At 43.3% G+C, this 15387-nt stretch overlaps 1 protein-coding gene and 1 long non-coding RNA gene across 5 annotated transcripts in view; one reads left to right on the forward strand and one right to left on the reverse strand.

The window, feature by feature from the left end:
- Positions 1-15387, reverse strand: part of LEO1 (LEO1 component of Paf1/RNA polymerase II complex) — a 50145-nt gene that overhangs the window by 4161 nt on the left and 30597 nt on the right. The window contains exon 12 of one of the 4 annotated variants that reach the window (XM_017886146.1): positions 6876-7111. The exons of 1 other annotated variant lie outside the window; for it this stretch is intronic. In XM_017886146.1, the coding sequence (XP_017741635.1) occupies positions 7007-7111 (105 nt within the window). In that variant the 3' untranslated portion in view covers positions 6876-7006. Of the gene's footprint in view, positions 1-6875; positions 7137-10219; positions 11424-15387 lie in introns of those variants that run through there. 2 more of the 4 variants (XM_017886148.1, XM_017886147.1) reach the window with 2 other exon arrangements.
- Positions 1979-6519, forward strand: LOC108538200 (uncharacterized). Its single transcript, XR_001888019.1, has 2 exons — positions 1979-2646; positions 6259-6519. It is a non-coding gene; the product is annotated as an uncharacterized LOC108538200 (long non-coding RNA).

A 15387-nucleotide genomic window follows, 5' to 3' on the forward strand; every position in this document is an offset into this window, starting at 1 on the left:
CATGTTCTCACTCATAGGTGGGAACTGAACAATGACATCACTTGGACTCGGGAAGGGGAACATCACACACCGGGGCCTATCATGGGGAGGGGGGAGGGGGGAGGGTTTGCATTGGGAGTTATACCTGATATAAATGACGAATTGATGGGTGCTGACGAGTTGATGGGTGCAGCACACCAACATGGCACAAGTATACATATGTAACAAACCTGCACGTTATGCACATGTACCCTAGAACTTAAAGTATAATAAAAAAAAAAAAAAAGAAACTTGTGGTATCAGGAGCCAGGGCCAAAATGTGTGCATTACTAGAACATGAAAAGCACCATTGCTTAGGGCTATCTTCCTAGTTACCATGTCTGAGTCATGACCAGATGTGGTGGCTCATGCCTATAATCCCAGCACTCTGGGAGGCTGAGGCGGGTGGATCACCTGAGGTCAGGAGTCAAGACCAGGCTGGTCAACATGGCAAAACCCCATCTCTACCAAACTTAAGAAAATTAGGCAGGCGTAGTGGCACACGCCTGTAATCACAGTTACTTGGGAGGCTGAGGCACGAGAATTGCTTGAACCCAGGAGGTGGAGGTTGCAGTGAGTCAAGATCATGTCACTGCACTCCAGCCTGGGCGACAGAGCGAGACTCCGTCTCAAAAAAAAAAAAACACCGCAACTCAGTAAGTTTAATGTACCAGGAGTAGTGAATAGCTAGATGCATAATTTGTACAATTTTATAAAGTTTAAGAAAGACATTTGCAATGGAGTTATGCTGACTCTTTTCCCTTATTTTAATCCCCCAAGCTGTCACAAAGTATTTGATGGTAGCTTTGATTATGATTGTGACTCTCTAACAAAGACATCTGTTCCTGGCTGAAATGTGTAGCAACAAGGTAGCAAAATTCTGAACCAAAACAGAAAGAGTGCTTAACAGCATTTGACAACAGTGCTGCTCAAGACCAGCCCAACACCGAATGTATCTGCACTGTGCAAGAATGTTCATAGAAGCCTATTTTGTCCACATTTACCCACATTTGTGTCAAATCTTTTTTTTTTTTTCTTGAGATAGAGTCTCACTCTGTTGCCCAGGCTGGAGTACAGTGGTACGATCTCGGCTTACTGCAAGCTCTGCCTCCTAGGTTCAAGCAATTCTGCCTCAGCCTCCAGAGCAGCTGGGATTACCAGCGTGCGCCACCACACCCAGCTAATTTTTGTATTTTTAGTAGAGACAGTATTTCACCATGTTGGCCAGGCTGGTCCTGAACTGCTGGCCTCAAGTAATCCACCTTCCTCGGCCTCCCAAAGTGCTGGGTTACAGATGTGAGCCACTACACCCAGCCTAATTTGTGTCAAATCTTGTGTCAAATCTTAAATCATTTGGCAAAGTACATATGAGCACATAGTATTTCATTCAATTGGAGTTTCTTGGATGTTTTCTTCAAGATATTTGCAGTTGCTGCCCCCTTCTTAAACTCTGGGTACTGGAATCTTTTTAATTCTCAATATGAGTAGAACTTTCTGAGCCATAAATTAAATGGGAACTTGACCTGCATGGCCACTGTGTATGGCCCAGAGCTGAGCAGACAGCCATAGTCATTTTATTATTTGCATATTGGGGACTGAACAAATGAGTAAATAAATTGAGGATATTTGAAACCAGGCTTTTTGCTTTTGGAGAAGGGGACAGAAGAGACAATTCAGCAAGAGTCTGTATTAAGGGAGCCTGAGCCACCTATACAAGAAACCTTCTCATGCCTTCTAGACCTCATTGAGCCCAGATGATAGATTGGTAAAAGACTGCCATACATATGCCCAATCTTACAGCTTCCTGGGACAGAAAATGCCCAGTTCATTCTGAGAAGCTCAGCCTGTGTGGTTACTTGATGTTCCATGATTAAGTGTTAAAAGGGACTGTCTAGGCCGGGTGTGGTGCCTCACGTCTGTAATCCCAGCACTTTGGGAGGCCGAGACGGGCGGATCATGAGGTCAGGAGATCAAGACTCCGTCTCAAAAAAAAAACTGTCTACAGAAAAGGACGTGGATATGTTTCAAATCCCTAGAGACCTGTACTCAGTTCTCTTGCTGATTCTAACCACAGGGTTCAGACAGCAGTGATATTTGCCACAGACACACTAAGCATTATCAGATATGCTGGGTTATTAGGCCGAAGTGGAAGAGCAGTTTGCCCTATAACCTGGAATTACTGCAGAACAGTCTCTTATTCTGGTCCTCACTTAAAACAGGTAGCATCTCTGCCTTACTTGGCAAAAGGTCAAAGTAGCACAATGAAATAAAGTGTATGTTGGCTCCTAAATCCAGAAAGATCCACCAAGCATTATTTTGCACTGGTAGGTGGTTTAAGGTACAGCACCATATCCTTCATTTTGGAAGGGCTATCCAGACATGCTCCAGACCATTAGTCCCCCAGAAACTCCACTGAGGTGGCATGCCCCTAAATTTTGATGGGGATTATCTCCCACTCTCTGGTTTGCATGCTGAGGGCTGATTACTAAGGCATCTAAAGTACATTTATTTCCTACTCACCAGATCAGACACCATCAGCATAATGTCATCGCTGCAGTGGACCAGTGTGACATGTGGAACATCAAGATGGTCAGGATTTTTGCAGATTCCATATGGCAAAATATATAGGTAAGTCCATGTAGCTGTGAGGCAAGATTGTTGCCTCAGACCAAAGGGTTTCATTGGTCTAGTAAGGGGTACCATTGGTCTAATGAGGGGTGCCATTGGTCTAAAAAGTAAAAGCAAACTGTTTCTGTTTGTCCTTACATATTAATATGAAGGACAAAAAAGCATCTGCCCAGACTGGTCTCAAACTCCTGACCTCAGGTGATCCACCCACCTTGGCCTTCCAAAGTGCTCAGATTATAGGTGTGAGCCACCACACCTGGCCCTGCCTACAGCTTTTGAAGGATACATGTCCTCCTCTGCTTAATAATATATTTCTCACAATCCTTGTGACCCAGCCTGGGTGACAGAGTGAGACTGTCTCAAAGAAATATATATGAAATAGCAGCTGCTAATATAGTCATTATTTGATTCAGTGTAAGATAACCAGTCATTTCCAAGATCAATCTGCCAATAGGCCATATAGGTGAGATAAATGAGGGATGTGGCCGGGTGCAGTGACTCATGCCTGTAATCCCAGCACTTTGGGAGGCCAAGGCAGGCAAATCACCTGAGGTCAGGAGTTCTAGAGCAGCTCGACCAACATGGTGAAACCCTATCTGTACTAAAAATATTAAAAAACTAGCCAGGCTTAGTGGTGTGTGTCTGTAATCCCAGCTATTCGGGAAGCTGAGCCAGGAGAATCACTTAAACCTGGGAGGCGGAGGTTGCAGTGGACTGAGATCGCACCACTGCACTCCAGCCTGGGCGATACAGCAAGACTCTGTCTCAAAAACAAATAAATAAAGAGCGAGACTCTGTCTCATAAATAAATAATATAAATTAATGAATAAATAAATGGGGGATGTAAGAGGTATCATCACCTCTGCTTCTTTCAAGTGTTTGATGGTATCATTCATCTTTGCAATTCCCCCAAGCATGCAGTGTTGTTTTGGTTTATTATCCTGGTGAGAAAATAAGTTCCAGGGGCTTCCACTTGGTCCTTTCTACTTTTTAATGGTGTTTCATGGATCGGAAGACAATGTGGGCAATTTCTCAGTTGACAAAATATACCTATTCCAATCATATATTTAAGAACTGGGGAAACCACAAGGTGGGTCAGTAAATCTGGAGGGCATACTGTGAATTGAACTTGGGCTAAAACTCCATCTATCACCTGACCACTGTCAGTCTCCACTTGGTATTTAGTGTAGTATTTGAGGTTCTAGGAGTGAGCATCAACTGAGCCAGTATCTAGTAATCCTCCAACTCTGGGTATTTCCTTTCCCCAGTTTGTAGTCTACTCTAGTAAAGGAGATAATCTGACTCATCATGATACCAATGGACACCATGGGCTACTACCATCCCCCTTCTCATTGGTGGGGACCTCAGAACTGCACTCAAACCCAAACCAACCCCTAAACTCCATCTTTGAGGATTTGTTGCCTCGACCACCTAGTCAGGTTCTAGTCAGGGAACAAAACATACCAGTTGTCTGCACAGCTGTACAGACATAATTTAATATTTTAAAGTTGCAATTGGGTTTAAAGTTCTGGACTAGGTTACTGAAAGTATAAAAAGAGGAACTCTAAGGGTTCACAGAGGTAGCAGATGCAAAGAACAGCTTCCACCTGTGGAGCTGATAGGGAAAAGGGGGGACTATAAAAACTTAAAACACTTACATAAAGGGCCCCCTGGAGCTTAACTCATACCTGAGGAAAAGCTGCTGCCCAGCTGGTCCTGATGTCTCTCGGGGGGGGAAATGAAGCTGGCTCTGCAAGTGCTGGCAAAACTGCAAACTGGACTCCGCAGCTGCAGAAAGGCTCTGCCTCTGCTCAGGTGAAGAAGTGTTGGTGGATCCTCTCAGAAAATGCAGGTCAACAGGAAGCCCCCAGAAAGTTCCATAAGCAAACAGGAAGGAGCAATCCCTTCTTAGTTCTCCAGGCTTCCAGTCTTCCTTTGGCGCCCCCTAACAGGGGGCAGCTGGCAAAGCTCAACTCTGGTTTGTGGACTCCTGGCCCCAGCACCTCCGTGCCAGGTACAGAAGAGTAGGTTTGGAGAAGAGACAAGAGCTTAGCAACTGACACAGGTGTCTACTGGTAACATTTTTAAAACAAACACACAAAATTGTGTTGCCTTTAAGAGAGTGGAGTCAGAATGAAGGCTCTTAAAAACCAGGTAGAGGGGTTTCCATTTGATAAGCCAGGAAATAGCTGGCACTGAAGATTTCTGAGTTAGGAAAGTGACATGATGATGACTTAGGCCTCCCCTCTCTTGATGTCACTTTTCTTTCTCTATAACCAGGCTTCAGGGTAAGCCTCCCACAACTGCCACTCCCAGTTTGGACTAATAGCACCAGGAAGAAAGATGAGTAAAAGGAGAGGCTATCAGTAAGGACAAGATTAGTGTATGTAGAAGAGCTCCACAGAGAAGGCAAATATGTGTGTGGTGGATTTCAAACATACCTGCAGATTCTTTGCCATTCTTCCAATCAAGAGGAATCAAATTCCCCTCCCTTTGTATTTTTTGTTGTTGTTGGTTTTTTTTTTTTTTTATTATACTTCAAGTTCTAGGGTACATGTGCATAACGTGCAGGTTTGTTACATATGTATACTTGTGCCATGTTGGTGTGCTGCACCCATCAACTCATCAGCACCCATCAATTCATCATTTATATCAGGTATAACTCCCCAATGCAATCCCTCCCCCCCCCCCATGATAGGCCCCAGTGTGTGATGTTCCCCTTCCCGAGTCCAAGTGATCTCATTGTTCAGTTCCCACCTATGAGTGAGAACATGCGGTGTTTGGTTTTCTCTTCTTGTGATAGTTTGCTAAGAATGATGGTTTCCAGCTGCATCCATGTCCCTACAAAGGACGCAAACTCATCCTTTTTTATGGCTGCATAGTATTCCATGGTGTATATGTGCCACATTTTCTTAATCCAGTCTGTCACAGATGGACATTTGGGTTGATTCCAAGTCTTTGCTATTGTGAATAGTGCCGCAATAAACATACGTGTGCATGTGTCTTTGTAGTAGAATAATTTATAATCCTTTGGGTATATGTTTTTTAAGACAGAGTCTCACTCTGTCACCCAGGCTGGAGTGCACTGGCAGGATCTCGGCTCACTGCAACCTCTGCCTCCTGGGTTCAAACAATTCTCCTGCGTCAGCCTCCCAAGTAGCTAGGATTACAGCCATGTGCCACCATGCCCAGTTAATTTTGTATTTTTAGTAGAGAAGGCGTTTCACCGTGTTAGCCAGGATGGTCTCAATATCCTGACCTCAGGTGATGCCTACCTCGACATCCCAAAGTGCTAGGATTACCGGATAGCCACCGCGCCCAGCCCAGATCCCATCTTTATTTAAAATTTTGACATTTTGTTCATCATGGATTTTTTTGACATTAATTTTGAATACAATTTTTAAAATTACATTACAACAATATTTGTCATGGTTATCATTGTGGATTGAATAGTGACCCACCCCCCACACCCCACTGAATCCATGTCTACCCACAACTTCAGTATGTGACCTTATTTGGAAATAGAGAATTTTGCACATGTAATTCGTTAAGATGATATCACACCAGATTAGAGTTGGCCCTAAATCCAATGAATGATGTCCTTATGAACAGAGGGAGATCTGGAGATACTGAGACCCGGAACAGAGACACAAGGAAGGTCATGTGAAGGCAGAGGCAGAGACTGAAGTCATACTGTCAAAAGCCACAGATTGCCAGGAACTACCAGAAACTGAGAGGCAAGGAAGGATCCCTGCCAAGAATCTTCAGAGGCAGCATGGCCCTCCCACAGCTTGATTTTAGACTCCAAGTCTCCAGAATTGTGAGAGAATCTCAGCCTGGCCAGAAGGCTTCTTTGTGGGGAATGAGAGGTAAGGGGGTTGAGAGAGCAGCAGGAATTCACTGAAACCTAAGACTTTGTGTAAAGCATTAACAAAATCAGTTTGCTTTGGGAAAAGTAGATTTTTTTTTTTTTTTTTTTTTTTTTTTTTTTTTTGAGATACAGTCTTGCTCTATCGCCAGGCTGGAGTGCCGTGGCACGATCTCGGCTAACTGCAACCTCTGCCTCCCAGGTTCAAGCAATTCCCACCTCAGCCTCCCGAGTAGCTGGGACTACAGGCGCATGCCACCATGTCCTTGTGATCCACCCGCCTTGGCCTTCCAAAGTGCTGGGATTACAGGCATGAGCCACCACACATGGCTGGAAAAGTAGATTTCTTGAACACAGAGACTTGCTTTTAAATTGTTTTATTACAATTAAAATTACACAAAAGCAAATCGATTTGTTTCAATCAAAATAACTCATGTTTACATATTTATAACTGTACAATAAAATATATAAAATGTTTTCATATTTCATACTTCAATCATCTTCTTCTTCTTCTTCATCACTGATCACGTACTTCTTATGCTTTTTATTTGCTTTATCATCATCTTCTGCTTTTCTCTTTCCAGAAGGTTCACCCTCCTAAACAGATACAATTTTTACAAATCTACAAGTCAATAAAGAACATTTTTAGGATGGTTTATCAAAAGTAGCTATGAGCTGAATGACCCTCTGACAACTCAAAGTAACTGTTCCTGCAGATTGTGAGGGAGATTGTGAAGTGTTTGCAACTGTGAGCTAATCTCTCACAGGGAAACCTTTGAACACAGAGCAGGATGTGCAGGAAACTGGAGACAGGATGTGCCACAGAAGGGGCGAGGCTCTCCCAAAAGTTCTGCCTGTCTAACCACTGGTCCTGTCGGGATATTTTTACCATGATCAGGTAATTTCTCAAACTTTTCTTCTCTGCCTCCTCAGCATTTCACTTCTTTTCATTATCTAAAATTCAGTATTTTAAAGACTGTTGATTTGGTTTTTTTTGGAACAATTTGTTTCAATGCATTAAAACATCAAAAGGTTTTAAGAAAATATTTAATGACATTAAAGGGCATCTATACACAAGTTTCCTCTGTTTAAAATCATTCTGTACAAATGTTCTAACAGAAACAAATAATTTAGGAAGTTATCTAAAAAACATTTTTTACAGATAGAATTTGAACATGTCAGTATCTAAGTATCAAATACTGATTAAAATAAACTGACACTAGGCCGGGCGAGGTGGCTCAAGCCTGTAATCCCAGCACTTTGGGAGGCCGAGACGGGTGGATCACAAGGTCAGGAGATCGAGACCATCCTGGCGAACACAGTGAAACCCCGTCTCTACTAAAATACAAAAAACTAGCCGGGCGAGGTGGCGGGCGCCTGTAGTCCCAGCTACTTGGGAGGCTGAGGCAGGAGAATGGCGGGAACCCGGGAGGCGGAGCTTGCAGTGAGCTGAGATCCGGCCACTGCACTCCAGCCTGGGTGACAGAGCAAGACTCCACCTCAAAAAAAAATAAAAATAAAAATAAACTGACACTAAATGGGATAGGCCGGGCACGATGGTTCATGCCTGTAATCCTAGCACTTTGGGAGGCCAAAGGGGGTGGATCACCTGAGGTCAGAAGTTTGAGACCAGCCTGGCCAACATGGCAAAACTCCATTTCTACTAAAAATACAAAAATTAGCCAGGTGTGGTGGCACGCGCCTGTAATCCCAGCTACTCAAGAGACTGAAGCAGGAAAATCGCTTAAACCCAGGAGATAAAGGCTGCAGTAAGCTGAGATCACGCCAATATACTCCAGCCTGGGCAACAGAGCAAGCAAGACTCTGTCTCAAAAATAAATAAAATTAAAATTAAATGGGATGAACAAATGGTTTGAAGGTTGAAGTTAGGGAAAGCCAGACATCTTGCTGCTGTGACCACAGGCTGCTAGATGTAGAATGCAACCTGGTATGCCCACTTTTTTCTGATGGTTCTCATGGCTGGCCCTCTGACAGACAAGATAGCATCTCACACTTGTTTTCTGCCTTGTTATCCCGAATACATTCCCACAGACCTGAAAGGCCATAGGAGAATTCAAAGGGGGGACGTTATGAATCCACAGTAAGGGATTTAGAGAAGTCCTCCTCCATTTACTTCCCAGCTGGCAGCAGGGAAATTACCTAAACAGCAACACTGAAAGATAGATCCTGCCCCCAAGAAGGAACAAGAGTCCCTCCTCTCTACTCTACAGGCTACAGCAAACCCAAATACTTCTCTCCCAGCCCCACAGGCAAACAGCACATTCAATCACACTACTTGTCTTTTAATTTTCAAAGGAAAATCTTAAACATTTTACATGCAATCACTATTTTTTGGTAACCTTCCAAAAATGAGCCTTGGTGTGTTTGTCTTTTCAGCTCTAAAATCCTTTAATGAGATGAAATTTGAATCACTAAAAGAACCAGCATAGTAATTCTAAAAGACAGTCCAGCCTGTCCTAAAGGTCCCTGGACAGCAGCAGCCAGGAGATGGCCAGGTCTCTCCCAAATAAGTCTCACTGGCACCAGTCCTAATCCATCCTCTGGAGTGAGAAGCTGTGAAATTCTGCTTTAGAAAGCCTGCCAAGGACTGGCTGGGCGCGATGGCTCACGCCTGTAATCCCAGCACTTTGGGAGGCTGGAGACTGGCGGATCACGAGGTCAGGAGTTTGAAAGCAGCCTGACCAAGATGGTGAAACCCCGTCTGTATGAAAAATACAAAAAATTAGCCAGATGTGGTGGCACATGCCTGTAGTCCCAGCTACTCAGGAGGCTGAGGCAGGAGAATCATTTGAACCTGGGAGGTGGAGGTTGCAGTGGGCAGAAATCATGCCACTGCTCTCCAGCCTGGGCAACAGAGCGAGACTCCGTCTCAAAAAAAAAAAAAAAAAAAAAAGTCTGGGTGTGGTGGCTCATGCCTGTAATCCCAGCACTTTGGGAGGCCAATGCAGGCAGACTACGAGCTCAGGAGTTCAAGACCAGCCCGGCCAACATGGTGAAACCCCATCTCTACTAAAACTACAAAAAAATTAGCCGGGCATGGTAGCAGGCACCTGTAATCCCAGTTACTTGGGAGGCTGAGGCAGAGGAATTGCTTGAACCCGGGAAGCGGAGGTTGCAGTGAGCCAAGACCATGCCGCTGCACTCTAGCCTATGCGACAGATCAGGACTCCGTCTCAAAAAAAAAAAAAAAAAAAAGGCCTGCCAAGGTCTGACTTCTCTGGCAGCTACACATAAGCACAGAAAAACACAACAAAGGGAATGGGTGCAGTGGCTCATGCCTGTAATCCCAGGGCTTTGGGAAGCCAAAGCGGGAGAATCACTTGAGGCCAGGAGTTTGAGTGAGACCAACCAGGGCAACATGGTAAGACATCTGTCTTCACCAAAAAAAATAATAATAATAATTGCTACCAAAAAAATGTTTAATAAATAATAAGGCCACGTGTGGTGGCTCGTGCCTATAATCCTAGCACTTTGAGAGGCTGAGGAAGGCAGATTACTTGAGGTCAGGAGTTAGAGACCAGCCTGGCCAACATGGTGAAACCCTGTCTCTACTAAAAAATACAAAAATTAGCTGGGCATGGATTTGGAGGCTGAGGCAGGAGAATTACTTGAACCCAGGAGGCACAGTTTGCAGTGAGCCGAGATCGCGGTGCTGCACTCCAGCCTGGGCAACAGAGCAAGACTCCTTCTCAAACAAGCAAACAAATAAATAAGCAAGCCAGCCAGTCAGCCATCACACAGAGCAAAGGTGTATAGTTTCTCAGACTCCCAGGACTTAGAAAGGTGACAGAATCCTTCAGGATGACTTCATTTCGTGAAATTACACATGTGGGATGCTGCCTTACTGAACATAACTGGAATGGATCCCAGTGTCATATATAAATGCAGTAAATGACAAAAATATGTTTATTAAGTCTAAAAGAAAGCTTGCTAATACAGTCATGAATGCAGGTCCCTGTAGGTACGGAAACAGTCCACAGTTATGAAGATAAGGCAGGGTTGTCAAAGGGGAAAATGGAGTCTCAAGAGGGAGAGCTGGAGAAAGAGACACAGAGAGAAGGCTGCCTGGCACCACATTCTAACTAATCCTTCACAGCAGGTACCTCTTTTGTCTAAGAAAGCCGAGGGTTGGCCTTGATACCTCTTCTTTCCACTGTCTCCATGTTTCTTTCAGTTTGGGTCTTTCCCTTTTCCCAGACTCCTGGAGAACAGAGTACCATGCCAGCGCCAGTTTCTCCCCCTACCTATTTATCTAGATCTTTGAGGTAATTGAGATTTTGTAAAGTTTTAACTACTTAAAAAAATGAGGGAGAATAAAAGCTCTCCTTTACATTTTCTTCTTTTGGTAACTTAGACTCTGTTGGAAAAGGGAAAATAGTATTTCTTGTTCAGCTACTACATATTGTGTTACTTTCAAATCTGTTGTTTATTAGTACTGTAATGCAATATTTTTACAAGACGGGGAGCATAAACTCCATTGATCAGATGAGGAAATAGACTCAGAAATATGAGATGACTGGCCCAAGGCCATACAAGTGGGAAAGGGTAGCACCAGAATCGATGCAGTTCACTGTACTATAGACTGGCCCTTACCCCCATTTCAAGGCATGCTATGATGATAATGGTGTTCTCTGGGCTGTGGACCTGGGGTCTGAAAACTCCCCTTAATATCAGAGGCATACCCAGGCTCCTGATGTTTGGGTGGGCTTTAGTGTGCAAAGCACAGAGAGGGACTTAGAACAGGAATGCTCCCATTCCTTCTTCCATTGTAATGCATGACCAGGACTCACACTAGGGTAACATGAAGAGGCAGTGGCAGGGGTTGAGAGGTCCAGGCAGAAGTAAAATCTTTGTTGTCAGGGCAGGAAAGGGAAGAGTGCAGGAAGACCTGAAAGAGAGTATTTGGGTAAGGGAGGTAGAGGGTGGTTCCTGTAACAGCTAGGTGGCCATTCCCAAGAGGCATTTTTAAGTCAGGCAATATAGGTTTGCAACTGACCAGCCTAGAAGAAGGCTATCTGATGGATCACTAAAAAAAAAAAAACAAAAAAAAAACTCATTTCTGAGAATACTAGGAATAGACAGAAGTCCCATGACACTTCTCAATTTTCATTCACAGTTTCTATTTGCCAAGAAAAAAATAGCATCTGCTTAGATGAGGACTCACGTTTGCCAACAGTTCAGCACTATAAATGTATCATTAAGATGTTGCCTCATCTAATTTAAAACAAGTATGTTGCAGAACAATGAAACGAATTTTGGCCAGGCGCAGTGGCTCACGCCTGTAATCCCAGCACTTTGGGAAGCCAAGGCAGGTGGATCGCCTGATGTCAGGAGTTTGAGACCAGCCTGACCAACATGGCAAAACCCCGTCTCTACTAAAAATACAAAAATTAGCTGGGCATGGTGGTGGGTGCCTATAAACCCAACTACTAGGAAGGCTGAGGCAGGAGAATTGCTTGAACCCAGAAGGTGAAGATTGCAGTGAGCCAAGATGGCACCACTGCAATCCAGCCTGGGCAACAGAATGAGACTTGGTCTCCAAAAAAAAAAAAAACCAACAAACAAATTTTGTCTGGTGCCGAGCACAGTGGCTCATGCCTGTAATCCCAGCACTTCGGGTGGTCGAGGTCGGAGGATCCCTCGAGTTCAGAAGTTTGAGACCAGCTTGGGCAACAAAGTGAGACCCTCTGTGTATAAAAAATAGGCCAGGCGCGGTGGCTCACACCTGTAATCCCAGCACTTTGGGAGACCAAGGCAGGCAGATCACCAGGTCAGGAGGTCGAGACCAGCCTGGCCAACATAGTGAAACCCCATGTCTACTAAAAATACAAAAAAATTAGCCAGGTGTGGTGGTGGGCACCTGTAATCCCAGCTACTCAGGAGGTTGAGGCAGGAGAATCGCTTGAACCCAGGAGGCGGAGGTTGAAGTAAGCCAAGATCGCGCCACTGCACTCCAGCCTTGGCAACAGTGTGAAAATCTGTCTCAAAAATAAATACATTAATTAAATTAAATAAATTTAAAAAGAGGCCAGGCATGGTGGCTCGTGCCTTTAATCCCAGCACTTTGGGAGGCCAAGGCAGGTGAAACACAAGGTCAGGAGTTCGAGACCAGCCTGGCCAACACAGTGAAACCCTGTCTCTACTAAAAATACAAAAATTAGCCAGGCGTGGTGGCACACACCTGTAATCCCAGCTACTTGGGAGGCTGAGGCAAGAGAATCGCTTAAACCTGGGAGGTGGAGGTTGCAGTGAGCCGAGATCGCGCCACTGCAATCCAGCCTGGGCAACAGAGTGAGACCCTGTCTCAAAGGAAAAAAAAAAAAAAAAAAAGAAGAGAAAGGCATGATAACAATGTATTATCAAGAGATAATATCAATAAAGTGATAGAAATGATTTAAAAAAAAAAAGGATCAAATGGGAATTCTTACACTGAAAGGGTAACTGAAATGAAATGTGACCAGAGGGGCACAATAGTGGATTTGAACTAGGATCAGCAGACTTGATGATGGAACAAAGAGATTATGCAGTGTGAATAACAGAGAAAACAGAATGAAGAAAAATGAATAGAGCCCCAGAGAAATGCGAGACACCACTAAACGCACCAACATACACCTAATAGGAACAGCAGGAGAGGAGGGAAAACAGCAGAAAAAATATTAAATGAAACAATGACTGAAAACTTCCCAGGTTGAAAAACATTAACCTACACATCCAAGAAGCTCAATTAATTGCAAGTAGAATAAATGCAAAGAGAACCACATGCAGATACATCACAGTAAAAATGCTGAAAGACAGAAAATTTTCTGAAAACAGCTAGAGAAAAATGACTGGTCACATACAAGGGAATCTCAAGACGATAAAGAGCTGGCTTCTCATCAGAACAATGGAGGGCAGAAGGCAGAGGATGGCATATTCAAAGTGCCAAAAGAAATCACCATTAGGAAGCTCATTTTTCAATAATAATAATGGAAGCCAAAAATCTCCTGAAAGAAAATTGCTCTAAAATTGCATAACCACTGAAAATGTTTCAAGAGGGTAAAATATATTTCAGATAAAGATACCAACGAAGAAAATAGGAATTTCAGCTACATAGCTTTACAAAGGTACCAGTTAGGGTAAAGGATAGAAATAAGAATTTTAAAAAATTAGTTATAATTTTAATTGCTAATAATCATGCTGTCTGGTACATTACTGATTTACTCCTGAATGATACTTAAGGGAAGTCCTTATCTTAGAGAGTTTAGGCATACTTGTCAGAGAACAAACTGAAATGGTCAACAATCTGTTTCCATGTGCCTTTTAAAAATTCCAATTTCATCACACTTTGAAATAGTAATATCTTCATAATATAAATATGTATTTATATACTTTTATATATACTATGTGTAATAAAACTTTATATTAATTTATACACATCATATGATATAAAATTTTAATTTTACAGCAATGCTTAGAGAAAATGAGGTTCAGAAAACCAGATATTTAAGATAAAAGATTTCAGTGGTAGAAGCAGGATTCAAACCTAGGTAGTCTTTTAAGACTCCAAAGCCTCTACTCTCTTAGCTCTGCTATGCTACCTTGATCTACAGATACCCGGGAAACAGGTAAGGCCATTATTTCACAGGCACAATCAACATACTCTCAACAAAGCAGTCAGTGATCCTACTAGGAGTTAAATCATATCTTCTCTCCTCTGCTGAAAACCTCCAACGAAAACATCTCAGAATAAAAAACCAAAAAAAAAAAAAATCAGTCTGTCGCAGTGGCTTATGCCCATAATCCCAGCACTTTGGGAAGCTGAGGCAAGCACATTGCTTGAATCTAGGAATTCGGGACCAGCCTGGGCAATATGCTGAAACCCTGTGTCTCTACAAAAAATACAAAAACAAAAAAAAAGGCTTTACAAATGGTGTGAGGCCTTAGGTGATCTGGCCCCATCATATTTCTGCCCTCTCCCTCACAAGGCTCCAGCTTCAGCCTCTGTGCTTTCTTCACACATGCCAGGCAGGTTCCCATCTCAGGGCCTTTGCACTTCCTAATTCTGCATGCAACACTCTCCAGAGAGCTGAACAGCTCACTGTCACTACCTTCAGATGTTTACTCAAAGATCACCATTCCAGTGAGAGTTTCCCTGAACAGTATTTCTAAAAGTACAACATCCCAACTCCCAAGACCCCCCAGAACATTCTCTATATCCCTTTCCTGCATAATTTGTCTCCTTATCACTTTTCACCAACTGCTCTACCATATATAGTATTTTACTTTATAGTATTTCACTTTATATAGTATTTCACTGGTGTAATAAAGACTTTAAATTTCTCAGTATCTCCACATCACCCAGTGGGGTGTTAAATACTCACTGGGGTATTAAGAAAAAGAAAAAGAGGCTGGGCGTGGTAGCTCACGCCTGCAATCCCAACACCCTGGGAGGCCGAGGCGGGCAGATCACGAGATCAGGAGATCGAGACCATCCTGTCTAACACGGTGAAACCCCATCTCTACTAAAAATATAAAAAATTAGCCAGGCGTGGTGGCGGGCGCCTGTAGTCCCAGCTACTCGGGAGGCTGAGGCAGAATGGCGTGAACCTGGGAGGCAGAGCTTGCAGTGAGCCGAGGTCACGCCACTGCGCTCCAGCCTGGGTGACAGAGCGAGACTGTCTTAAAAAGAAAGAAAAAGAAAAATTCTCAGGGCCTATTCTCTTATAATATGAAAAGAATACTGTTTAAAATAATTTATTATGTCAATAATAAATGAAAACTTATTTCAATTTATTACTCAACATAATTTCAAATACTTTCTTTTTTTTTTTTTTTTTTTTTGGAGATGGAGTTTCACTCCTGTTGCCCAGGCT

The sequence above is a fragment of the Rhinopithecus bieti genome, unplaced genomic scaffold, assembly GCF_001698545.2.
Source record: "Rhinopithecus bieti isolate Rb0 unplaced genomic scaffold, ASM169854v2 scaffold_14454, whole genome shotgun sequence".
Lineage (NCBI taxonomy): Eukaryota > Metazoa > Chordata > Mammalia > Primates > Cercopithecidae > Rhinopithecus > Rhinopithecus bieti.